General features: G+C 37.6%; 1 protein-coding gene across 1 annotated transcript in view; it reads right to left on the bottom strand.

Annotated features, from left to right (window-relative positions):
* STX17 (syntaxin 17) overlaps positions 1-22566 on the bottom strand; it is a 24066-nt gene extending 1500 nt beyond the window's left edge. Inside the window, 6 exon segments of the mRNA XM_010086716.1 lie at positions 1709-1759; positions 1841-1938; positions 1993-2007; positions 6829-7048; positions 14931-14996; positions 22444-22566. Coding sequence (XP_010085018.1) covers positions 1709-1759; positions 1841-1938; positions 1993-2007; positions 6829-7048; positions 14931-14996; positions 22444-22566 — 573 coding nt within the window.
* Positions 22567-26647: the final 4081 nt, after the last annotated feature.

Genomic DNA, 26647 nt, shown 5'->3' on the forward strand with positions numbered 1-26647 from the left:
GATTCACATTCAAAAAAATTCTAGAAAGAGCGTTTATAAGATCAGTACCAACTCCAACATACAAAGCTGCAGCAAGAAATCTAAACAGAAGTGTTTAATCATGACATTATAAAACGCTGACTTAACTTTACAAATAGAGTAGTAACAGCAGTGAAAATATACTTGCTGTTGCTCTGTATTTTACTGTTTGATTTTACAAAAAACGTCCATCCTTTCTCCAAATGCAGGCAAGCTTCCCCTGTAGTCTCTCTCAGAGAGTGGAGCAGAAGATAAAGGGTTTTGTGTGTTTGTTTGTTCTTATTCTCATCTCAGCAGTACCCAGGCTGTTTTATGTAACAAAATGATGAGATGACTAGTGTTCAGCTTAAAATAAAAGGCATTATGAACTTCTTTCCCCTTTCTAATTCGGAAACTGCTGAATCCACCAGCTCTGGTATCTTCATCTACGATCCAATCCACACACTTTAGATGCTTGCTATTATATTTAGTGATGGTTATGTGTAAAATACAGAAAGTCCTGGGAACAAAAACTCCCCTTTTTAGCTAAAGCTGCTAACATTTAGGCTACTGAATAAAAATTTTGCAGTCCCTCTCCAGCCTAATGAATTTTAGTCTTTTTTTGTATATGTGAAGCAGTACATATTCAGCAGAAAGGCTGTTTTATCTATCCCAACTAACCCAACAGCAAGGAGATTAAGGAACTCTCACAGGAGATGAGAACTGTGGGTTTAAATTCCTTGTGGCACTGGAAGAACTAAACATTCTGATGAAGATGCACCACCTTTCAGCAGCAGTGAGAGCAGAGAAAGGGCCTGATAAAGCTGAGGGAAAATTCCGATTTTTCTAGTGCTCCTAATCAAGCAAGAAAAAGTACCTGAGAAACACCCACCCTGGTCAGTGAAGGCAATCATCACCATTACAATTAGAAATTGTAAAATTGAATGGGACCTGGGTAGAAGTCTACAGTCAACACTGTCAAGCTTCTACTAAGGTTCAGCTTGTGGCCAAGGGCACTGGCTAGAACATCAGTAGTTGCTCTGGTGACAAGAACTTACGAACAATTACCAGTACTAATGCTGAAACATAAAACTATTGCCTCCTCAAAAAATCACCTTGCCAGAGCTGGAGTCAACAGGACAGCCACAAAGATACCTGTAGCAGTGAGCTGCAGGGTCACTGATGTAGGGAAGGAAGAGCTGTTAGTTTGCTAACCAGGTGGGGCAGCTCAGTAGTTAAACTAATGCTTTTGAACGTTCCTCTTCTGTTGGCACTCAAAAATCAAAAGAAAGTCTTTCACATTACTGCTGGACAATCTGATGTAAATATTATATGCATCACCTACAACTTTGGAAAGTATCTAATGTAGAGGCTTTGAAACAATAGGTGTATTTACCATAGGTCCCAAGTAGCAAAGACAGCAACTTTGTGCAGTCATCTCATCTCACTGTGGGGAAACAGCTCTGCCTCTACTGGCGTTTTCCCAAATTTTCTAACAGTGACTAGGATTTTGTACTCTCGAATATTGGACTGAACAAATTCAGTCAATGTTATTCTGCTATTCTGTCACTTTGATTGAGTGATACTAGCTCAGTCTGAGTTCAGATTACGGGCTAGCTAGTCTTTTTTTTCCCCCCCAGCTAGTAGTTACCCATTCACCCTCTATTTGTACAAGACTCTGTGTAGGATAGAATGCAGAATTAGTACTTACACTGACTAAGAGAGAAAACTCAGTCACCAACTGGTTGAGCTCTATCAAGTCCTACAAATAAGAAACAAATGTTATTTTGTAATATTTGCTAAAAATGAGCATCAATGTGGCAGTAAGGGAGTTTCAACATACCTCTTCTAAAGTTTCCCAGGACTCAGCTGCATTTTCTTCCTGAGGTATTTTAGGAAGGCAGGAGATCTGGATTAAACTTTGGGTGTCATCCTTCACTTCTGCGTTATATAAAGTTTCTGAATGAGAAACATAAATGCACTGGATCAGAATACAGGTGATATGCCAAGCTTCTCACTCTCAATGTTTCTCAAGGATAAGCACTAGACAGTTTCTTAACAGGATGTTAATGCCAAAGAAAGGGATTCATTTCTGTCAGTGCCCTTTCACAATCAATTCTGAGTATTATATCAAGTTATACTTCTGAATTCAAGGTCAGGTAATTAATTGTATATCAACCAAGCTAAGAAAACTTGGGGCAAAATTTTTTTATTTACATACAGTACATAAAAGCACTGCACTTCCAAAACTGAACAGACAGTTACTCATTTTATGATTGATTATTATGCTACCAGTTTGATTTTTAGCCATTTGGGACTAGAAGAACCCAGAGGAAAAAGCTTTCAAAGTAAAAGCAAGTAACATGCTGCCCAGCATTCAGTGCTAGATCCAGCTGGGTGACAGTACTGTGAGGATGACAAACAGTTGAAGCTCAGTGGCATACAGGAGATATTGTCAGGTATCTTCCTTTCTAAATCACCTGGACTGAATGCAGAAAGCATTAGAACAAAATACAGTGCAAAAAAAGGGGAATTAGAGAGAGCTAGGTGGCATGGGGGAGAGCAGATGCAAGAAACACACACGCACACACACACACACGCCCCTCCTCCAGGCAAAGAGCCCAGCCTTGAGCCACTGTGGATATAATGGACGTGCAGAATTATGGACATGGAACTAAGTGGTAATAAGGAATAATAACAAATAAGTTCGGCTTGTCATAGCAAGGATTAAGGAACAGCTTGAGGGTATGAAATGCCAATAGGAGAATGTGTGTATGTAAACACAGTGCAAAGATCATGTTAATTTAGCAACTTCATTTCTGAAGGAAGATAGCTTCTTTGGTAGGACACTGATGTTTCCTTCCTTGGGAGGGCAGTATAAAGAGAAAGCTTAATATGGGGAAGACTGGTTAGATATGTCTTAATAATATTAAAGTGTAAATATTGCATTAAAATCTTCTTTAGAAACAATGAATGTGCCAAGGTACTATAATAATATTATATAACTGTTACTACAACAGATTTTGAACAATGGAAAACAAATAAAAATAATAATAGTCATTAAAAATCAGTAATAGTGCATGCTTGTTCATGGAATTAATTTAAGATAAAATAAAAATTATACATTTTCATAACATTTGTCCATTTCTCAACGTGTTTATCCCAGTATCTCAATATACAGTAAGGACCTAATCTTCCTACTCTCAGATCAATAGAAGTCTAATATCAATGAAGCTGATATTCACCCATAATTACTAAGTAAACAGAGTAACAAGGATGGAGTAAGTGATTTGGGGTTTTATTTTGGGCTTGTTTTTCTTTCTAATTATTTCTACCCCTTTTCCTTTAAGAATCCAGACATGGAAGGCATTTCACCTTCTACGATCATCACCTGTTCTTCCAGAACATATTTTTGATCTATGACATCAGATTAATTAATGCTGTTTACACAGTTCTAAAACATGCCTTTTCCCTTTTCAGTGTAATTGATCATTTATCCAAATGTGTCCATCTCTGGAGGAACCAATTTTGCTACATATTCTGACATTTAACATTGGTTTTGAGTATTTTATTCCATTTCAATCCTTCACAATCCTCTTTCCAAAATCAAGCTTCTTTAACCAAGAAAAGTGTACTCTTCCCAAATCAGCCACGTGCACGCTAAGTTGGTTGAAATTAAAGTAGTCATAATTCAAAAGCAGAAAAAAAGCTCACTAAGCAAAATTGCACAATTCCTCACAAATTGTGTTCCCTACTCTGGTCTGTCCTTAACAATCTATGCTGACCTATTGTAGAAAAGCACATCCTTCAAAGAACATAAATTATACTGAAGTTTTGCATGACACACATTCAAGTGAACTTAAAATTGTAAGTAGGTTTACACTGTTATCATTTTCTAATAACTAAAAATTAGGGGGAAAAAATTCCTCACTTCAAAAACCTAAGGTGAAGAACAAGAAGGGTAAGAGAAGGTGAAGTCACATTTGGGCTGAAAGTATGAGTAAGAAATTTCTACACACTAGTTCAGGTTTTATCAAGTCTAGCCAATTTTAATAGAAGTGAGAATGGAAGTGGCTCCACCAGTTCACTTACAGCATCTCCACAGAAATGCAGTGACACAAAACACCTCTGCAGATTTCACAGAGCAGCTTCACACCTCATTACACTCAAAATAAAAATCTAATGCTCTGGGAAATTCAATATGTTGCTTAAAAGATTTTAGTAGTTTTAAGAGTGGAGTCTCACCTTTTGTTAATATTTGTTTAAAATGCAATTAAATTCCATTTCTATTGGACCTGAGCTGAAGATGAAGGGGGGAAAGGACCACATCATTTCACTGCCATGCCTTATAAATGGGCGATTTGAATTTGTAAACTCCTTCCTTCTCCACCAGATGGGAAGCAACATGCTACAAAGAATAGGCACACTGAAGCTCCTTTGATTAAGATCAGCAGCCACTATTTGCTTTCAGGACTGCAGCCTCTAAGCACAAAAGAATAGGCAATATATTGTACCTGTGTTAGCAATTCAACAGAGCTGCTTTCACAGTCAGGCAAACTTGAAAAAAGATATCTGTTTAATTGTATTTAGTTGTCTGCCTGCCTGTGTGTTTCACTTTAAATGGGGTGAATTATTGCCATATTCTTGAGGGGACTTGCAAGAACATGTCCCTCCAGTAATACTTCTCTGTTTTTCTCATCCCAATCTTTCTGATTAATTTCTTGTCTTTCTAAAGAGCAGTTATGCTCAATGTCCTCCATACTTTAAAGGTATTTCAGATTTAAAAAGCAGTCCTGTTCTTTGAAATTAAACTCTAATTCCCATTTACTACCTATGTAACTGTAGAAAAGCAATAAGCCAGGACAAGGCCTTTCCAATGAGATACCAAAACATATTGAGTACCACTGCAGAAAGTTACCAAGAGAAGAGATAATTGAAATTTAATTTGGATTGTAACAGAAGAGCTCACAAAGAGCCTGAAAGTAATGGCTAATATGAATGAGGGGGATCACTGAATACCACTATTCTAAAACTCAGAGTAAAAGACTAAAGACGATGAGCTCCTTCCAAGAGATATCAACAAATTCAGCTAGCTGATTAATCAAAACTATTGGAAAGAAGTTCCTAAAGGACAAAGGACTGCAGAAGAGCTGGCAGACACTAATAAAATAGGCTATACTGAAGATAACAGCAAATTGTCCTGATGCAGAGGAAAATGTTTATGGCTTCAGCAAGAGTTCTTCAATACCTTGGATATCAAGAATTTGACACACAATTAAGATGAGTATAGGGAATAATATAAGCATGGAAAGTTAATATCAGAAAAACTAGGACACAAATAAATTGCAACTAACAAGGGGCATAAATGGTAGCAGGAAAGTTTCTGTGAATGCTTTTGAAGTTAGAGGAAGACAGAGGAAGTGTAAGTAGGTGCATTTCCAGGTAAAGAAAGTAACAGATGACCCAGAGAAAGATTAAGTCAGTCTTTATAAGAACAGGTAGCTGTAATCAAGTATTTGATGCAATTCATTTAAACGAGAAAGAAAAAAAAGGATACACTGAAATATCAAGAGAACAGGTTAAAATATTTAGATGAGCTAGTTCTATTCAAGTCCTGAGGGTTTGACAAAATTCACTCTACGGCATTTAAGAAACAGCCTCTGAAAGTTCAAGCATATTTCTGAGAAGTTGAGTAAGGGTCCCAGAGGATTGCAAGAGAACAGATTCCATTATGATCTTCCTTTTTTTGGTGGGGAAGGAGAATGCAGCAAAGAGACAGACTTTGAAACCCACAAAGATATTATGACAAACTACTGAACAATCAACGACAAAATGTTGAAGGTGTTGAAGAAGTCAAGATTCATACATCAGAAGCCAATTCAGTCTTTTTTATAGGCCTGGTAAGAAGATAGAAATTTTTTATGATGAGGGTAGTGAGACAATGGAACAGGCTGGTCAGAGAAGTTGTGGATGCCCCATCACTTGAAGTGTTCAATGCCAAGTTGGATGGGGTTTTGAGCAACCTGATCTAGTGAAAGATGTCCCTGCCCACTGCAGGGGAATTGGACTATGTGATCTTCAAGGGTCCCTTCCCATCCAAACCATTTTAGGGTTCTGTATTTTATATATCTTGTCGTTCATAAGGCTTTCTGATACTACTGCACATGATATGCTCAAAAGCAAGCCCAGTCTTCAAATCTGCTTTTCTCCCTGTTCGACCATTAGACTTGCCAGCTTGTTAATCACAATTGAAAGAGTTCCTGTAGTTCTCTATAGAGCAATAAGAAGGGTCATGAAATTAAATTTGACGGCAGGTTCTTCTACAATGCCATTGACTGAGAATACTTTTTCAATTTTAAAAGACATATGAAATTTTCAAACAATTTTAAACAACACTGCTACTGCAGCAATCAAAGTAATTACTGTTATGTGGAAGGATCTGATCCTGATGTAACCAGCTTTCTCACAGACCATTAGCAGAGAACACTAGCTGGTACCAGGGCATAATAAGGACTTCCCCTGAAGACAGAATGCGAAAACAAGGAATGAAAGACATTTTGTACAGAAAGGAATGAAAAACAGCAAACATGTCTGACTTATAGCATGTTAGAGTGTGTTTTCAAAATAGTTTCTTTAAATGCAAATATACAGATTTCTGCTTTCTTGTCAGTAACCAAGATAAAATGCTGGTCATGAGAAAAGTGTGGTGTGGGGAAAGAAATCCACTTCTCAATTAACAATTGGTATTCAACTGAAATCTCATTTATATCTGTTCAGAGAAATTATGATTGGATACAAAGATACAGATATACAAAAATGAAATTCTACTACCTCCTCCTACAGTTGCAGATCTCGTTAAAGAGGCATCCTCTTGTCCTTCGAGTTGCCTTTTAAGTTCTTCTGCAGATTCAGAATGGAGCTGCAGGAAGTCTTTTATGGCAAATGAAGCCTCCTCTTTAACTGGATTTATCATTCTCTGCAGAACTGGGATGTCTTCCTGTCGGACTCGCAAACAGAGTTTCTCCATCTCTCTCATATTGGCACGGAGTTGCTGTAACAGTTTTAAGAGTTATTTTGTAGCTTACTATGTAAGAGCACCAGGCACCTTCAGTGGTTGGAAAGCAACTACCATCTTGGTTATCTTTAAGTAATCATAAAAAGTGACATTTCTAAGTTTTAATAAACTAAAACAAACAAACAAACAAACAAAAAAAAACCTCTAAAGTCATAGGTTTCAAAGAATCCCTATGTTCCTCTTCTCTCCATTCATTTTCTTTTCCAGACTGAGCTGACTGCAGCTGGTTCATCTCTCAAAGACACCCCCAATTGCTGTAAAAGCATGTGCGTCCCACAACACACTGAATCCTTCCTCTGAACCCATCCCGGATCTACCAGACTCTGTTATTTTGTAACCCAGTGCCATTCCCTGGTCTTTTTGTACTGCTCCTGCAGAACAGTCACCCCATAAAAAATACAGCACTCTGCAGAGAAGAGGCTTGTCCTCACTTAAGGTAGTTCAACCTAGAGATGATCTCTTCTAAGCAAATGACCCATCTCCTACTCATCGTATGACATCGGATGACAGTCCTGTAACCAGCAGTGACATTTAGCATGTCTGCAGTTTAGTCACCTCAGCCAGAGCTTAAAGCTGTCCATAGAGTAAGGCATCGGTACTTCCGAGTGCTTCTGACTCAGAGGTGCCGCTCCATCATAACCAGTTCACTAAGTCCACTGTATTTTCAATATTTGCTTGTATTCACTCAGTTCTCTAGCTAGGAAAAAAAAAAATAATGAATGGGGGTGGCAGCTCCCAGCACAGCAGTCCCTAAACAGTGCAGTGAGGAGTCACCTGGACATACTGGTAAGAGTCTTTTGGGACGTGGCCCACTCTCCATAAGTGAAGCTAAGCTATCTGCCCCCAAAGAATAAGAACCAAAGATCAAGGAGGAGACTGTACCCATTATCTTCTCTGGCAAGCTTAATTTATCCATAGTATCAGCCAACCACAAAGCAAGACAGAAATATGTTTTTAAGACATCCCCATCCATATTTTGATTTTCTTGCTTTCAATTTTATACTTTATCCACTTCTCCAAGTAAAGAAGTCCGTTTCTTTTATTTTGGGTTTCAACTGAAGTATTTAACTAATTAATTCACTGTGTAATTACTGCAGTGTCTGTGATCGAGTCAGGTCTTTGCCAAAATATTTACACACGCTGCAACAAGTTAAAATAATATCCAAATAAAATAAGTGATTGCTTCTCAGAACTTTTTTTTATCATAAGCAATTGTGGTGATTATAGCACTTCAGGATACAATCATTCACAACCCCCAACTACCCCAAAACTATCACTATAATTTTGTAAAGACAACTTCAGGGGCAAGGGGGAAGGATTATTTTTTTTTGCAATGTTTATATTCTTTCTTCAGAAGAAGGATTAATATATTTGTTTGATTGGAATTTCAAATATAATAAAACACAGAAACATTTCTTTAGTTAAAAGAGTTCAGAGAAGATATAAACTATCCACAACTAGCAAGAAGACTCTGTGTGCAGGCATCTCCTGTGAGACAAATTTCTGTCTACAGCAAAAATAGAGGGTTTTTTTATTGCCTAGGCTTTTAAAATCTAAACTTGCATACTTTTCTTTTTCTACAAATGACAAGAATTAATTTATAGTTTAAATTATACCACTCATTGTTTTAGGGTAAGAGTTTTTATCTAATTATAAAAAATAAGGCTATAATAAAAATAATACTCATTGCATTACTTTATTAGATTATATTGTTTATTGCACTATTTACTACTTGTTTTGAATATTCTCACAGCAGAACAAGAGGATGGATTAACACCAGTGAGTGGTTAGAAAGGTTTTCTTCAGTAACACAAACCAGGTACAGGTAATGCCTTAGAAAGGCAATATTGCTTACCTGGAAAAGCAGGAACTAGATGGAACTTATTTATATACACTAGTAGAATTAATTTTTTTTAACATACATGAAACTGATAGTATTATTAGAGAAGAAGGAAATTAATTCAACAACAAATTGAAGTAACACTGCAAGAGCCAGATTAGGCTACCAAAGAAAGAACAATTGATTCAATAAATCATTTGTCAAATGTCATTTGTCAAATATTTATTGTATGCTTAAATTAAGAGTACTACTAGCAATTTAGGCTGCGTTATTTAAGGCTAACTCCAGGTAAAAACACTGATTAACAATTAAAAAAAAAAAGAGATATAAAAAATAACTGAGTTGAACGAGAAACATGGTACCCAGCAATTTTCCTCATACATTTCTCATCTTAATCTACCTTGCTCTTCCTGCTCTCTTCCTCCCGTGGTCTGCCCATAAGTAATGAAAAAGGGAGAAGGTCATCACTGCCATTTCAATACCTCTTCTCTTCTGGTTTTGGAGAGGACTCTTGCTCCATTTATTGTCAATTAAACAGAAGTTAAATGGATTCAGCAAGAAAGCTAAGCCCTGTGGCGAGGAGACAAGTGTTAGGGGCTCACTAGGGTGTGACATGACAAATGTTATGGATATGCAAATGACTGTGACTTCTTTTCATAATCATTTTAATGGGACTGGTTTTAATTTCTGGGTAGAGCATAAAAGTATATTACCCTCTTCCCAAGTGTTTCCACTTTTAAAACCAAGCTTACTTAGTGAGGAAGGCGATACAAAATCCGGTTTTCATTTACAGGAACTCCTGAGTTTCGAACTCGCCAAATTCAGCCCAAAAGACACTGAATTTTTCTTTATAATATTTGCAATTTTGGTCTGTTAACTTCCAAAACCAAATAACAGTCTTTGTTTCAAATGGCTTTCTCACAAAAACTGTAGGGAAAAAACTGGTGAAAACCTTGGGAAGTCATCCCTTCAAAGTATGATTCGTTGTGCCTACTTTATTTCTGACAGTTTACCTAATCTGGTCTTAAAAGGACTTCTTTATGAAGACCTACAACCTCCTTGATATTATATTACAAGAATTCATTATCCTAAATAAGGTTCACTGTTGTTCTTGAACAGATGCAGAACTGAGGCAGGGACATAAAAGTTTGAGCCCAATTTTTCTAAATGGTCCATAAATTTGGATAGAAGTCTGGGAGATCCACCAGGATGCTACAGTACATGAATAAATATAATGTATTTTTTTCAGAAATGTAAATGAGAAGTGGCGTGATTTTCACAAGTACTAGATTTTCAAAAAATCTCTTGACTCTGTCAACACATCCAGAATGGAAAGAAACAGAGAAGTCGTACATAATGAAGTTGCACTGCTTTTTGATTCTTTTCAGAATCTTTACAAAGACATTCAATAAAAAATAAAGAATAAATTATAAATTTCTATCAGAAAGTAAAATACAAAAGGACACGAATGAGCCAAAGGACGGCTTCATTTAAACTTTAAAAGAAAATAATTACTGTTGCTGGAAAAGACTACACATCTCTCCACTAAGTTTACCTTATTACTCAGCACACAGTTTGAAATAGGTAAGAAAAAGAAGTACAAATTGTAAGTATTCAGTTTTTAGAATTATCTTTAAAACCACAAATTATCTTTACATATTCTGCTTCTCGTAAGTGGTTTATGAACAGAAGTTCCCTCACAGATGTCTTGGACATGTGAGAAAAGTGATAGACTCCCTAAGGGATTCAAAAGTCTTAATGGCAGTTTTCAGAAAGCTGATAAACCGTATTTACATGAAAGAGTAAAAATTCCTTATTTTTTCCAGTATTTATTTTTCAGAGCAGTATTTTTTCTTCACGAATGGTGACAGCTGAATTTTCAAACTTGATGAAAAATAGATGCTGTGTTTCCATAGGCTTACTGTAGGCTGTCTTAAAATACCATCACTTCATACTCAAATACGTAACACTCAAGAACCTCTCCACCAATGTTATACCAGCAACACCTGTCTCTTGTGTGCAACCAATTTCTTACAAATGAGAAAAAGTAATGGATGGCAAAAAAGAAGGAAATAATAGAATTCCTGTTCAACAACAGGCAAACGCACGCAGCAACCCACTGTACTGTGCCATGGCAGAGAGCTTAGGCTGTGCTGCAACAGCATGCTATTGATAAGGACACACAACACCACAAGGAAAAGTGGCAGTAACAGGAGTAAAGGCGCCTCAGTGCTTCAGTGCTGACCCAAAGTGAGGCCCCCCAGGGAACGAGGATAAACAACAGGTCTGCGTGGATACAGCTCATACAAATGTCAACGGTCTGAGAGGCTGGACAGGGCTTTGAGCAACCTGATCTCCTTGAAGGTTTCCCTGCCCATGCAGGGGTCTGGACTGATGACCTTTAAAGGTCCCTTCCAGCCCAAACCATTCTATGATTCTGTGACCAAAACCTTTGTAAAGGCAGAAAGGACTTGAGCTGTAGAATGATTTCCCTGTAACATGTGATATCTCTACCAGTTATGGAAATACCTGAACGTCTGTCTAAGGGCCCCAGCAACAGCTACCTGAAAATTGCAGGGTAAGCATCCGCTTCAGCCATGCATCCCTGGCAAAACTGATAGTACCGGAGTGCTCAGAAACTCCGGCACTTCACTCATCTGTTCCCATCAGCCTACTGCTCCTAACACTACCAGCTAACTGAATCATGGTGGTCATGCCATTATTACACTCAGTCTCTTTTACACCATCATTCTCTTTTTCTTCTTCTTGGTTGTATTATCATTAAATGTAATGTGATATACATTTTCCGATACTTTAAACTCTTTATGCTGAAATAGTACATGGATGACACAGGATCTGTCATGTCCAATAAAACAGTCCCTTTTTTTCTTTATCTCCTGTCTTCCGAGTGTTAATCACTGCCAACTCTCCCTCCATTCTGCATATTGTTGTTTTAAATTATGAAGTAAATAGCACCTCCAAACAAACCCATCACCTTAAATCCTCTCAAACATAAATATGATTTTTAAGAAAGTATTACAGTAGCTTAGCTGTGTAAATGTAATGTTGCCTTCACTTATCTTCTCCAGACTTTGTTCAAACTAATGTAATAAAGGATATATGTTAAAAATTTCTTGGCATAGCCCAAAGAAATTATGAGCTTAAGGATATATTTACCCTACAGATGGCCACAGGCTGCAACAATGAGCTGATTTTACATGGCCCTTGATACTATAAACAATCTCCTGTGGCAATACGTTAATCTACCCTGCTTCTAATGCTCTCCCAGTATATTTGCGTAAAATCCCAGAAAGATACTTAATTTGAAGACTGCATAATTTTAAAAATGGTACAGAAAACATGAGCCATATAACTGAGCTTTGAAGATCTATGCAAAAGAGAACTGACTGAAAACCCACCTCTTACTTGTAAACCATTTTCAGTTGAAATGAAAATCATAAAAGTGAAAAAGAAAAAAAATAGATTAACATTTTTCAAGTAGCCTTCCCAGTCAGAGCAACACAGTGGAGAGATTACGTCTGCCTAGGTACGTTTAGCAGAACAGAGACTCCTTTTGTGGGCTGAATATAGACTAAAGCCGGATAATTCATCAACAGTATTTTCCCTTTTCTTGTTCAATGCCTTAATTCCTCTCTAATAACTGCAACATTTTTCCACCTCTCACTATGAATATGATCAAGACAGTCCTTAGCTTTTACAACAAAATACTGTCCTTTCATTGAAATTAACTGAAATCTTGAAATAATTAACTAATTGTATGGTACAGTCAGCATATCTGTGGGCAAAGCATAGCAAAACTGCTTATTTATTCACACCCTAACATTTTAAGAAGTCCATGGACCATCCCTAAAAATGAAAATATACAAGAGCATATTCATGAAAACATACATGGTATACAAGAGCTATTTTCTCTGTATTTTTGAAAAGGTGTCATCATGCCCTGGACAAAGATTTCCCTGGTTTCTTCACTTCCCTTTTCAGAAGTTTTTAATGTGGCATCCAGTCACCAGAAAGAAGAGGTATACATTTATGCTCATCTATACTTCTATTATAATTTTGACCATCATCAAAAGTACAACAGAGGTAATTATTCTGGGTAAACTGAAAATTCAGAAAAATGGCTAATTATGTGCACATAGATTAAATGTAGAGTGGCTGTGCATATATTTGTCTAAAACCTGTGGCAGATGCCTTGGGTCAATATTGACTTAGGGATTCCTAATGTATTTTTACAACATCTAATTCTGAGAGCAAAGTGTGTGCTGCAGAGAACATTTGGTATCACAGTAATTAATCTGATTTCTTTGCAAAGAAACAGATCACAAGTTCACTGGTAAACATTTAAACAGCTTACAGCAAACACATTCTACATGTCATATAATTTATTATCAAGTACTCCAGACTCCTAACTAATTAAAATAAAGAGCTAGTCCACTTTTCTTGCATGGACCCTGATACTTATTCTGCTTTCTGGGTATCAGAATGTGAACCACTTTAATGCATAACTTGCACCCAGATCTAAAAGCAATGAGAATTAAATAAAATATAAGAAAATTTATTCTGTCTGAAAGTGAAAATGGCAGGCTTTAGGTTCAAGACAAACACAAAGGTTTCTAGAGACAAATAGGAGGTTTTATTACTAAAGCACTTACTGTATTTAAAAACATCATCTTCAACATGACTACTTTTTCTCTAATTATTGATAGATTTTGTCTTGCTAAACAAATGATACCGATAATAAAGGGCTGCAAGAGAAGCCTTTCTTACTCCTGAGATGTGAAAATAGATTAGAGCACAGTCATAAGTAAACATGCTTACTACACCACACCTGTTAGAATGCCATTGTTTTAACAACAGGACCTTTGGAAGACTCTTTCGAAGAATAAACTTATTTTATATTCAAATTTCAAAAAAGCTTGGTGAAAATCAAAACAAACATTCAAACCTCCAAACAAGAAACTCAAGTGGATTTCAGACATAACTTCTTTAACCTACACTAAAGAAGTTAATTAACACTTTCCATTCCTCAAAAAAGACATATAACTCCAGTTCTGCCTACTGTCTAATACTGTTGCTCAACTGGGATTAAGTTCTTCTTTCCAAGTTTTGTGGGTTTTTTTTCCATCTTCTAGTCTGGTCTAATTTCCCACAGGAGTCAGTACAGCACTGCAACAAACACATGAATTTACAGTATCAGAATTATAAAATACAGTGTTTTAGGACTCTGTTACCCCTGCTGGCAAAGCCTGCTTGTCTAGATGCACGTCACAAAAGGTTTTTTCTAGTCACAAATTCCCTCCTGTGAACAACACCTATGAAACAAACACAAGATGGTAAAGATACGTCTGTCCCTGAATTTTGCCAGTACAGCATGTTATAACCACTAGCTGCCATATCTGTGTCTGTAAACTGCAGTGCAGACCTGGTCTTTGTGTTCTTCGGTATTGATAATCTCCTTTGGCTGTGTGCTATTCATCAGTGTGAAGGCTGATGTCTGGCATTAGCTTTTGAATAATTTTCATCAAGACATGCATTTGCTTTCCAGAAATAGATGTGAGATTCCCTATGTGATGAGTTATGGGTGACTATGCATGAAGTCACTGAGATGATGCCACACTAGCAAATGTGTCTTTGATGACATTATGCATCTAACAAGAGATCTGCACACCAAACCAGTAGTCCAGATGTTCTGTGTTTTGTCTGAAAGCACAGTTTAAAATTAACAGTATCCCTTATTGTAATTCCTAATTTAGTAATGTAAGAGGACAATTTGCAAAAGACCAGAGTCTCCAAACTTTTGTTTGTTCAAGAATCCTGAAATATTTCTGACTGTATCTGCCTCATGGGACACAATTAGGAAATCCCTGTCTTTTAAAGGAAGTAAAGCAATACCATGTATTTGTTGTCAAACCCATCCCTCAAATACACATCCCTGTGAAGATCCACCCCTGAGGTAATTTCATTCCATGAATATCACAGTCATTTTAATATCCTTACCTGAACTGTTCGTCCTGCATTAATGTGCTCTTCGTGCAATCTGTCCCAGAGCCTGCATCTTTGATACTAAAATAAAGGAAAAATACTCCATATAATTGCTATTTTTACCAACGAGCTATGCAGAAAAAAGGAACTTCCAGTAAATAATCACTTTAATTTTTCAAAATTGACAGTAAAGAAGCTGAGTCATAGGCATTTCCACTGCAAAATTTAGACAGGTAAATGGCAATGTACTTTTAAATAATTTTGTACAACATATTTTACTGAACTGCAGATAACCAGCGTTTCAGCATCAGTTTTTAAAAACAAAGAGATACTGCAGCATCCTGACACTGCTGTGGCATAAATCACTTGGTGGTCAGTAAAATGAAGGGCAGCAGGAGGAAAAAGGGATGGAACAGGGGATAAGCAGTACTGCTCACATAGGACAAGTTATCTGGTATTATTTACAAAGAAAATTGCATTTAAACTTTTACCTACATTTACACCTACCATTTCTATATAGTTACAAACACAGTTACAAGAACCATCAGGGCAGATTTGGCACCCGCATGAGGCTCCACTAACTTCAGTAGGGAACTAACCATGCAACACTTTCCACGGGACAGAGACCAGAGTAATTATTCCGCTAACAAAGAGCAAGTTTTGCAAATGAACTGCATATCATCACGTATAAACCTTTTCATCATTAAAATAAATCAATCCCTGCTATTGGCAGTTGACATAAACAACATAGAGACATTATCATGAAGAGTAGTAAAATAATACCATTAGAAGCTAAGATTCCTGGAATAGGTGCTGAAACCACCAAAGAATACATTTACAATACTAGACAATATTAGAACATTATTTTTAATTGTTTAAATAACAAGACAAAGTATTTACCATGATTTGTGGGGTATTTTTAGGTGAAGCTTAATTCCTCAATTTCTTGATATGCTTTGTTACCAATAAAAAATTTAATCTACAGCCTATATCTTTCCTTAATTCTTTTCATAATTTTAGAGGCCACAGCAATAAAGATCACAAGTTACTCATCTTCCTAAAATACAATGAGAAATCTGAAGGTATTTCTTATTTTCAAAGAAGGTCCTTTCATGTTAGAATTTGGTAGAGCTATGGAAGAGAAAACATTTAGTGTTCAATTAAGTCAGATTAAAGTGATTTTTCTAGGAAACCAACAACTTCTGCATAAATTATTAACCCATTAAAATTACTGCCATTGTTCTTCAAAATGAAATGGACAAAAAAAAATCTGTATCAACAGTAGATCTTCCAATTCAGTCATCCTTGAAAGAGTACTGAAACAGCAATTTCGGAGGGTGGAACAGCAGGTATTTGGGGAAAAACTACCTTTTCAATTTTAACTGACTGTATGTACTGTGTCTGTCTGAGCTGGAGTCAGTACCCCCCCAGCACCCTCCCAGTGCTGAGTGTTGCCCTGGCAGCCAGCAGGGGGTGTGTAACACAGCTTGGGAGGGGGCGGAGCCAGGACAGCTGACCCGGATTGGCTGTTTCAGACCATGTGACCTCAGCTCAGCCATAAAAGCCAAGGGCAGGCAGAAGGAAGGGGGCATTGGTTACTGTGGGTGAGCAGCTGCTGCACACACTGAAGCTCTGCTTTCCTGGGAAGTGGCCGGACATCGCTTACTGAGGGGAAGCAGAGAATAACATCTTTGTTTACCTTTTGTTCCTGTGCATGGCCTTGGCCTTTGCTTTAATTAAACTGCTTTTATCTTGACACACGAGTTTTTCATCTTATTCTCCCCCTTTATGTGGCTGAAGGGGGAGTGATAGAAGGGTCTGGTGGGCACCTGGCATCCAGCCAAGGTGAACCCCCCACACTGTAATATATTGTCCACATACCAAACAATAAAAAAAATCCTGGTTTTGAGTTAAGAATAACAAGAAGAATTGCTCAGGAAGCATGTATTGTTCTTTATAAAGTCTACTAGAAACATTCAGCACATTTATCTGCTTTATATACTTAGAAGTTTTATTACTTTTCTTCAAAATTCCTACTAGGGTAGTGATGACCTCAAAGAATCCAATGACTTAATATACCCAGAGCAATGACATTCATGTGGTCAGAGAATTCCTCCCTGTTGACTTCTCATTCTCATCCAACACAAAGTAGGGTGAACTGGGCAACGTTCACTCTGGAGAACTCAAGGATAGCAAACCAGAGAAGCTGTGGATGCCCTATCCCTGGAGGTGTTCAAGGTCAGCTTGGATGGGGCTTTGAGCAAAAGATGGCCCTGTCCATGGCAGGAGGGTTGAACTAGGTAGTCTTTAAATGCCCCTTCCAACCCAAACCACTGTTTGTGTTTTGGGTGTTTTGTTCCATGATTCTGTGGTATTTAATAATAATTTCAGCCTGGAGAAAAGAAGGCTCCCAGGAGACCTTATAGCAGCCTACCAGTACTTAAAGGTGGCCTACAGGAGAGATGGGGAGGCACTCTTTACCAGGGAGTGTAGTGAGAGGAAGAGGGGTAACGGTTATAAGCTGAAAGAGGGTAGATTTAGACTAGACATTTGGAAGAAATTTTTAACGGGGAGGGTGTTGAGGCACTGGAACAGGTTGCTCAGAGAAGTTGTGGATGCCGCATCCCTGGAGGGGTTCAAAGCCAGGCTGGATGAGGCTTTCAGTAACCTGGTCTAGTGGAGGGTGTCCCTGCCCATGGCAGGGGGGTTGGAACTTGATGATCTTTAAGGTCCTTTCCAACCCTAACCGTTCTATGATCCTATAATAATTGTGCTATAGCCATATAGTTTGTATTCCACATCAGAAATACAAAACATAAGGTTACTTTTAGACACTCAATCTCTTTTCCACTTTGTCCCATTCTCTTTTGAGAGGTCTCTTTAGAAAGAAACCTTCATGCTTACGTTTTGGATCTCTTCCACTTCTCCTTGAAAGTATCCAGTGCCCACGGAGAGAACTCAAAGCTTTCCATAATTTCCACATCAATTTTTGTAGCAGGTAGTGCTCATCAACAGTTCTAAAAGCTCCACAATAAATGTCTTATACAAATGTATAAACTCTGATGAAGACTGCAGAAAGACTTAGGTATCTTAATTTCTCATTTTGTGTCAGCTTTTTGTAGCTTTCCACCTCAACAATGGTCCCCAGCCAAAGACAGAAAGTGTTTTACACAGCATCCTTTAACTTTGGCACTGCATAAGGAAACAAAATTAAAACTTAATGCAACAGAGAAAAGGACAGCATGTCTCACAGCACTTTTGTTAAGGTGTATTGCATATCACCAACAAAGTTTAGGGCAGCATGCCAAAATCTCCAGCTTCCTGTAGTACCATGACAATTGCTTTCATCTAACAGTGGCTAACAAAGTTGTAACTCTTTTAGATAAGCATGCATTTTATTCCCTGTTTTGGAGTGAAAGGCCACCCAATTCACAGAATGTGCTTTAGAAAACAAGAACTCTTTGGGGAAAACATGGAAATAAAAAAAAATAAGCATACAGTACTGACTTCTTAAGGATGCAATTTTTAAGTCTTCAGAAACCGTCATGTGGAAAGTTAGACTCTCAAATAGTTGAGAAGCAATGACAATGTATTTATGGTAGCCACTTCCTCTGAAAAGGTGTACTCAAGGTCAAATTTCATTATATATTGATTTTATAGTTTCTTCAAATAGCGATTTAGTAGATTAATTGTTTGGACTATCTCTGGAACCTAAGGTTTAAATCAATATTCATGAAATGAGCTTAGAGATATTGGCTTCATCATAAGTAAATAATGTTGCTGCTCTAAGCAGTTTGACATAATTAGTGATTTTTGCTTAAAAGTAGCCTGTAAAATAAACAGGATGAGATTCTACAAAATTATCCTTTTACCTCTAGGGATGTTTGGTTTACATGGCTGAAAGTTTTACAAAAAGTATTTTAGAAAAAACCATTTAAGCTGCTCATGCTGACAGCTCATAGAAGTACTGTAACACATTCATCATGGCTAAAATGCATGTACGAGATACAAAATGAAAATTATCACGGATGTGTCTCAACCGAACTATTGCTAGTGTTCTGACAAACTAAAACTGCCTGGTGACAGATTTCAAATTCTGATTTGCCATAGTTCTATTCTCACATTCTCATAAATCTATCAGTAGAGTAAATTTTTGAATGTATGTAGTTCTTACAGACAGAAAAGTATTAAAAAAAATAAAAAGAGAAAGAGAAACTTTCAAATTTTAAGAACATTATACTGAGTGTGGACTTTTTAAAGAACATGGCATTTAGGGACTAGTTTTATACTCAGATTTATTGCTTCTCATAAATATTTGTGTCTTATATTTTTTGTCAATACACAGAAGTTCTGAAGTCTTCAGTACTGCTGAATACCTGCTGGTATAGTTACCAATTTATTTAAAGGTTTTATCCATAGTTACTTGTTTCTAATAATTCTGTTAACTACTAATTCAAATATACAATCTGCCAGGATTTATACTGTCTAGGGATGTAGAAATGTTTAATAGTATTCTGAAACCAGAAAGATCAATCTATACTAAACATTGTTACCACTTGTTGCTTTCATAAAAGTGTTGTTCTAGAGGAAGCATGGTTAACACGTCAATTTTAAGAACTATGTTTACAATTATTTAAGGATTGTTCTGATATGCAAATTTTATTATGTTGACTGAACTGATCATTCACACTGATACCATCAAAAACCTGAAAATCTCAAGAAATGTCCAAACCAAATACTTTTAGATTGCATGAGATTTTTACATGCAAAATAGAAAAATCAACTACTCAATAAAGTATCTTGGTATTTCAATGTGGTCAATGAATGCCAGTACAGAAACACTGCTGTCTGTATTGCCTATAATTAAACTTTGGCTAAGCATGAGTTTCTCTGACAATGCTTTGAACAAAGCACTAGATCAGGATTAATATAGACTCATTTTAGCCTGAGTACTAATATTTTCTGCATTTTCTTCTAGACACAGAAAACTATTCTTGCAATGATCTCCCCTTCTATCTGCAAAACAGGAATGCTTGACGCAAATGAGTTGCTGGGCCGATAAAGATTTCAGTTGACCAACACATGGCTAAATTACGTGGAATGTATTTCACCCCTTCCCTGACACCATGGTAACACTATCTGGCAAGATAACTGTTCTTTGTGGGAGAAGCTGGAGAACAGAAAGCTGCCCCTGGCCGCTACAGTATGGTTCTGCAGCAAACTGTCCAGCTCCAAGGCAAAAAAATGCAGAATCAGCTGGCATCTAGGTAACGTAATGAATTACAAAAATATGGAATAACAAAGACTAAACAACATGCTGTGACTGAAAAAAACAGGTCATCTCATTCAGAAGTCATTGCTTCAGGCAAATATTACACTAATACACTTTTCAGTTTGTGGATATTGCAGTTCATATCCTTAATGTGTCCTTATTACACCTTTACCAGGAAAGAGTCAAATTATTATCTCACATCATCAGTTCCAGTAGCCCCAGCTCTTGCTCTGTCCCAGTCTTTCCCGAGTCCCATCATTCCGTCAGTCACCATTTCTGCACTTTCACCTTCCATCTGAGGTACTTCTTCACAAGTTCCCCCCCACCCAGTTCTTTATCCTTTATTTACATGAGCCAGGAAGAGTCTCCTCTTGCACACAAGTACGGGAAAGTAAGAGGATGGAACTGTGGAAACACCAGAAAAATCCCCTCCCTGTTTCGATTCTCAAATTTAGGACCAATCAATTTAGCAACTCCAAGAATGAGCTTTGGTTTCTAAGCTCATGAGTGTGCCCAGTATTGGGTAAATCTTTAGCAATCTTCAGCTGGTGAAGTTTAACCAGCATCTACTGAGTACCTGCAAACTACTTTTTCTTCCCAGAATCATACCTCTTGGCTAGAACATGGCAGACTTTTAGAAGCACAGCAAAATGTACAGTCCAAACAAAGACCACCTCATAAAAAATTTCAAGTTACTGTTCTAACACATCACTCCTTTGAAAAGAAATTATCACTAAGCTATCAATCACTATCATGTAAACTAAACACTTCCTACTAAAATAAATTAATATCACTTGAACAACACATCATTTCCTGACTGTGTTCTCAGAAACAAGTACATGGATTTATTTTCCCACCTTCCCCATCTCCAAACTACTCAAGGCAGAAACCTGGCATGGAAAATTTCATCCAAAAGGTTACCCATTTGGTAAAGTTACAGTAAAGTTATAGCAAAGCTGTGAACAAGTGACAGCAGCAAAATACAAAACACTTTCAGGAATAACATTACGCACACCCTTCAGACCATATCTTCCAAAAAATCAAAATCATGCTCATGTATTGTCTTCCCATTTATTCATTCCTTCCCAAGGTGTTAAAAAATTTAGATAGTTGTCCTACACCATCCAGATTTACATATACACTTGATTTTATATATTGTGAACAAGCCTAGTGAAATTAATATGATGTTATGATATTTCAGAAACTTGTACAGAACTTCGCAGAACTACAGACACTCACTATCCCTGTTTTTCTGTGGTGGTAAGTATCAACTTCTTCTAAAAAAATATGTCTTTTATCAGTTATTTCAAAAATTCCATCACAATGTTGGTATTATAAGCGTGTTTTCTGAGACACTCACTCTCTTCCTTTTTTTTAGTCGTTACCTGTTTTAGTAAATCTCTTACCACCTTCCTCAACAAACCAATTTATCTGCTTCCACAGGCTACAGCTATACTAATAAGCAGCGATTGAAAATGTTTCAAGTCTGAAATCTGGTCATCTGTGCTGTTAAATTGCTAGAACCATCCCTGGCATGGTTTTGGCCATGCCAAACAGCTTTCTCATGTGAAGAATTCCTGAGAACAGTTAAGGAGTTATAAACACAGAACAGAGGCTACTCCCAATTAGCAGTGTGGATGCAGCCACCCTGTTTTGCAGAATATGAGGGCTTAATAATATGGACATAGGCCCTTTCATGCCAGACAAGTGTCCTGGGCATGTTTATTTTACCAGTACAGGCATTGTCATAGTGTACGGAAGAATTTAACTTGACACTAATTTTTCTGGGAATCATATTTAGTTTCATTGTCAAGCCTGAGCTAATGTCAGCAAGAAGCATATAAACATGATGCAATGTTGATACAACTCTTTTCCTATTTACTTAAGTAATTCAATCGCTCTTTCACATCAGTCTAAAAAAATATAGAAAAAAATAGGTATAAACAGCAAGTTACTTAGAATAGTTGCCAGCAAACCACTGTGACTTAAAAATAAGTAAGACTATTAGGCTGCTTTCCTTACAACAACTTTTTAACACAAAAGAGTAGTGTTTCTCACTCTGTAGATTGACTAGTTCCCACTAGTAAAGGCCTCTGTACACAATGAATGACTAGAGAATATAGAAGTTTAATTTTTAGTTAAATTTGAATTAATACATTTAATAATCAACTTTCCATTGAAATCTCTACATAATCTTCCAGCATGACTGCTTCTATACTGCAAAAAGAATTGTGTTAGTAAAAAGTGAATACTAACCTTCTCAATATTTATTTGGTGTTTCCTTAACCTTTCCAAATCTGTTGGAATTGCCACTTTAACGAATTTCTGAATCGCAGGTTCAATTCGACAGAACTTAACTTTTTCATCATCTTCAGACATCCTAAAAGCGCCTTTCAAGTCAATACTTGCCCAGTATACCTTCACCAGGGTAGAAACCCCTAAAAACCAAAGAATTACAGGCTTATAAAAATGCGGTAATTTAGAATCACTTTTTAAAAGAAAGCAAAATAAAGTAAATCAGTCTTTACAATAATCACATCTATTCCAAAACCACATTTGAGCAGTATTAACTACTTAAAATCTGGAAACTCTATTTGCATTTAAATGTATTATTTCCATTTATTTGCAGGCTCTGGGGATAATTTTCCATAGATAAACCTTATCACTAACAAAAAAAAAGCTAAATAATTAAGGCAGATGCAAACACGCTTTGCAGCATAATGATAGATGGAAGCCTTTGAAAAAACCTTCCAATTAGATGCTTTGCTTGATCAGAATTCCAGTTTTGCTAATGTACATTCTGAATCATCTTTAAAACTGTAAAACATGTCCTGAAAAGACACCAAATAAAATCATTTTGGAAATACAGTTCCTAGAATGATTAAAAGGTCCCAAACAAAGATTTGTACTCCAAACTGCATTTGTCCCCTACTGAAAATGACTAAGGCATCACCTAACAAGGAGTTTAAGCAGGTTGCTGAAACATTTGCAGGACCAGTAGGTACGTAAGCAGCCTGAATTCTCTTCCCTGCATATGCATCAAACACAACTTCGACATTTCACTTCTCTAAATGAAAGGTATGTAGAGCTGTATATAACAGCATTTACCTACAGAGCATCGGAGTAATATAAAGGAATTCCATTATGCTGAACGCACACAGGGGGTAAGAAAAAATTACTGAGATAATTTGTAGTTTTAATACCCTATAAACAGAGGTTATTTAAATGAGATTTTCTTTCTGTATACTCCTTTTTTAATAAAAACAAGAAGTTGAGGTTGAATTGCAGACATGTATGAAAAAGTTTTGTCACAAGTGTCAGTAAAAAGACACGTGCTGATTTGGTTATATTAAAGTACCTGTACTACAACAGCAAGTGCTTCAGAAGGCTTTCCCTGATTTTCCTCTTCCAGTAACCAAACTAATTTAAAATATTTAAACTAGCATAATCCTCCTGGTACAGATGAGGCACAGCAGAATGTAACAGGTTAGAAAATTTTCCTATTTTTTACATAGCCAAACAGATTATTAACAGTGAAATTAGACATTTTTTTTCTCACATCTAACTGGTGTGAATGTGGGGAGGGAGAGTGTTGAGGTTTTTCTGAGACCTGTGATTCCTGCCTGCAGAGAGAACTTGAAGGCAGACAGCACTTGATGGCACCAGGTCTGAGTGTTTACCCAGAGCAGACCAAGCTGGAGGAAGCCAATCTTTAAGGTTTCACTAATACACCTTTTCCTCCTTCAGAACCTCAGAAGGAAATTACTTCATCAACTGACTTTGCAGTCACTGCTGCTTTGCAGTCATTGCTCAACCATCCCCACCTCAAATTAGAGAGACCTATTATCAAGCAGTCTTACAAATCCTCTATTAATATTAATAGTTATTTGTCCAAATCTTCAAAGAAACATGCAGTGGGCGGCCTCACATTTTTCAGGATGTAAAAAGAACTTTAATTCGTTTGTGTTGATTTACTTTTTCTACCATTCTAAAAAAAGCACCTTAAATGCAAGATGATAAAAAATACATTGGTTCTTCTATTATACCTTGGTCATTGCAGTGCCTAACACTTCCGAAAGAGCCACTCATATCTCACAGCTGAATGCTGTTTTGAGCCTTGAACAGATTTTTTTTTGCAATGAGCAAAAGACAAAAAGCATCATACTCCAAACTGCAGTACTTCCTCTTGGAACATATATTTAATTTCCTGAGAGCTTTATACACTAATCCATGAGTTTATGATCTAGAATTAAAGAAAAAGATATTCCTTAAAGATATGTAGTAGCCATGCCATGCTTTTCTTTAATACTGACTCATCTTGAAGAAGTGATGACACAAATTCTTCAAACTTATCACACAAGGTAAACTCATGGAAACCCACAGCCCATCCTGTCTGAGCGCAAATACAGCAAAAACTAAGCTAGATCGATCATAATTTTGTCCTTAACCTTTAATGACATCTAGAGATTGATAAGAGTAAAAACTGACAGTTTAGATTACTTATAAACTAGACCATTTACTAATATAGCCCACAATAGAGTTGTCCTTTGCTGCAAACAGCACACTTAGACTCATTCAGTATGTGGTCCACCACAACGCTCAGTTCCTTTTCTGCACGGTTACTCTCCATCAAGTCTTCCTATAGCCTGTTCTAGTCATCAGGCTATTCTATCCCAGATGCAGGGCTTTCTTGTTGCCTTTGCTGGAATATATGAGGTTCACAGAATCACAGAATGGTTTGGGTTGAAAGGGACCTTAAAGATCATCAAGTTCCCAACCCCCCTGCCACAGGCATGGACACCCTCCACTAGCCCAGGCTGCTCAAAGCCTCATCCAGCCTGGCCTTGAACACCTCCAGGGATGGGGCATCCACAGCTTCCCTGGGCAACCTGTTTCAGTGTCTCACCACCCTCACAGTGAAAAATGTCTTCCTAATGTCTAGTCTAAATGTCCCCTCTTTCAGATTAAAACTGTTACCCCTCGTCCTATCACTACACTCCCTGATAAAGAGTGCCTCCCCATCTCTCCTGTAGCCCCCTTCAGGTACAGGCAGGCTGCTATAAGGTCTCCCTGGAGCCTTCTCTTCTCCAAGTTGAACAACTCCAACTCTCTCAGCCTGTCCTCATGGGGAGATGCTCCAGCTCTCTGACCATCTTTGTGGCCCTCCTCTGGGCTCTCTCCAACAGGTCCATGTCTTTCTTATGTTGGGCTCTCATTTCTTGATACTGTCAAGATCCTTCTAGAGTAGCAGCCCTGTCCAGCCTATTAACCACTCTCCTCAGACAAGTAAAAAACACTGCTCTCAACTTCAGGTTTTTAAGAAGATAATTTTGTCTCTGTCCTTGGATCTGAACTGTGGTCAGCACATACACAAACCTGCAGAAGTTCCGAGCCCTCTCTCAGAGAGTGCCATCCAGACAGCACATAGCTGTGTGACAGATCAGCTTCCCTTTATGAATGTTTCTGTACAGGACTGTCACTTAAACAGGGGCTTGAGCATCCTTCCTACAGGCATTTACCAAGTTCCAAGCAAAAAAAGATCTCAAGTTCTCTGAGGCTGGAATACATAGCTCTGATTCTCTAAAATAAATTCAAGTTTGAGCAAAAAAGACCAAAAGAATACCATATAATTAAATTAGTAATTCAAAAAGTTAGATAAAACAATTAGTAATTAACCATCCTTTATTATATTCACTGTGCAAGATATTTTGATAAAAAAAGGCTGTAGTTCCGAGCAGATCTGTGCGCTTGTGGATCATCCAGCAAGACAAACTTGATCCAGACAAGGCAAGGGTGCCTGCCTGCATTTTGAGAAATCAAAGGAGATGACAGGCATTTTGTACTGGTTTTACACGTCCAAGCCAGATGCAGAAGGGCAGAAAATACCTAATGACTAACACAGCTGAACCGGTGGAGTGAGTTTGTAGGGAACAGACACCTGCAATATGTGGCTGGAACACAGTTCCACCTGCAGTCAGAGGCCTAATTCTGATTTTTCTCTATTACTGAACTATGCCTCTGGTCTCACCCCAGCAACCAAGCAGTTACGGAGGCCTGCATGTCCTGGACCTTGCCCCTGAAAAGCCAGGGGTGCATGCAGAGAGCAGAAGCATAAGGAAAGAATAAAGAAAGGTTTTATGTCCTATATCAACACTTCCAGTTGACTGCACTAGCTTCTTTTTCCTGAATTATGTTTATAAAAGCTTGGGGAATGCAAGACTAAACCACTTGTCATGCTGTGCTGTTCCTCTGTTTTATTTTTCTTCCTGGATCCAAGCTGGTGTGACAACTTCTGGTTCGGTTCAGCCCCCTGCCGACAAGTCAACCTGTGCCCCCAGCCCCCGGCACCTGACCCACACCCCCGCGGAGAGCCTCCGGGCCCAGCGGCTCCTGGGAGCACCCACACGGCTGCTGGGGAGGGAAACCGCCCTCACCGAACGGGGGGAAAAGGGCGGGCCGA

This window comes from Pterocles gutturalis, unplaced genomic scaffold, assembly GCF_000699245.1.
Source record: "Pterocles gutturalis isolate BGI_N339 unplaced genomic scaffold, ASM69924v1 scaffold17036, whole genome shotgun sequence".
NCBI lineage: Eukaryota > Metazoa > Chordata > Aves > Pterocliformes > Pteroclidae > Pterocles > Pterocles gutturalis.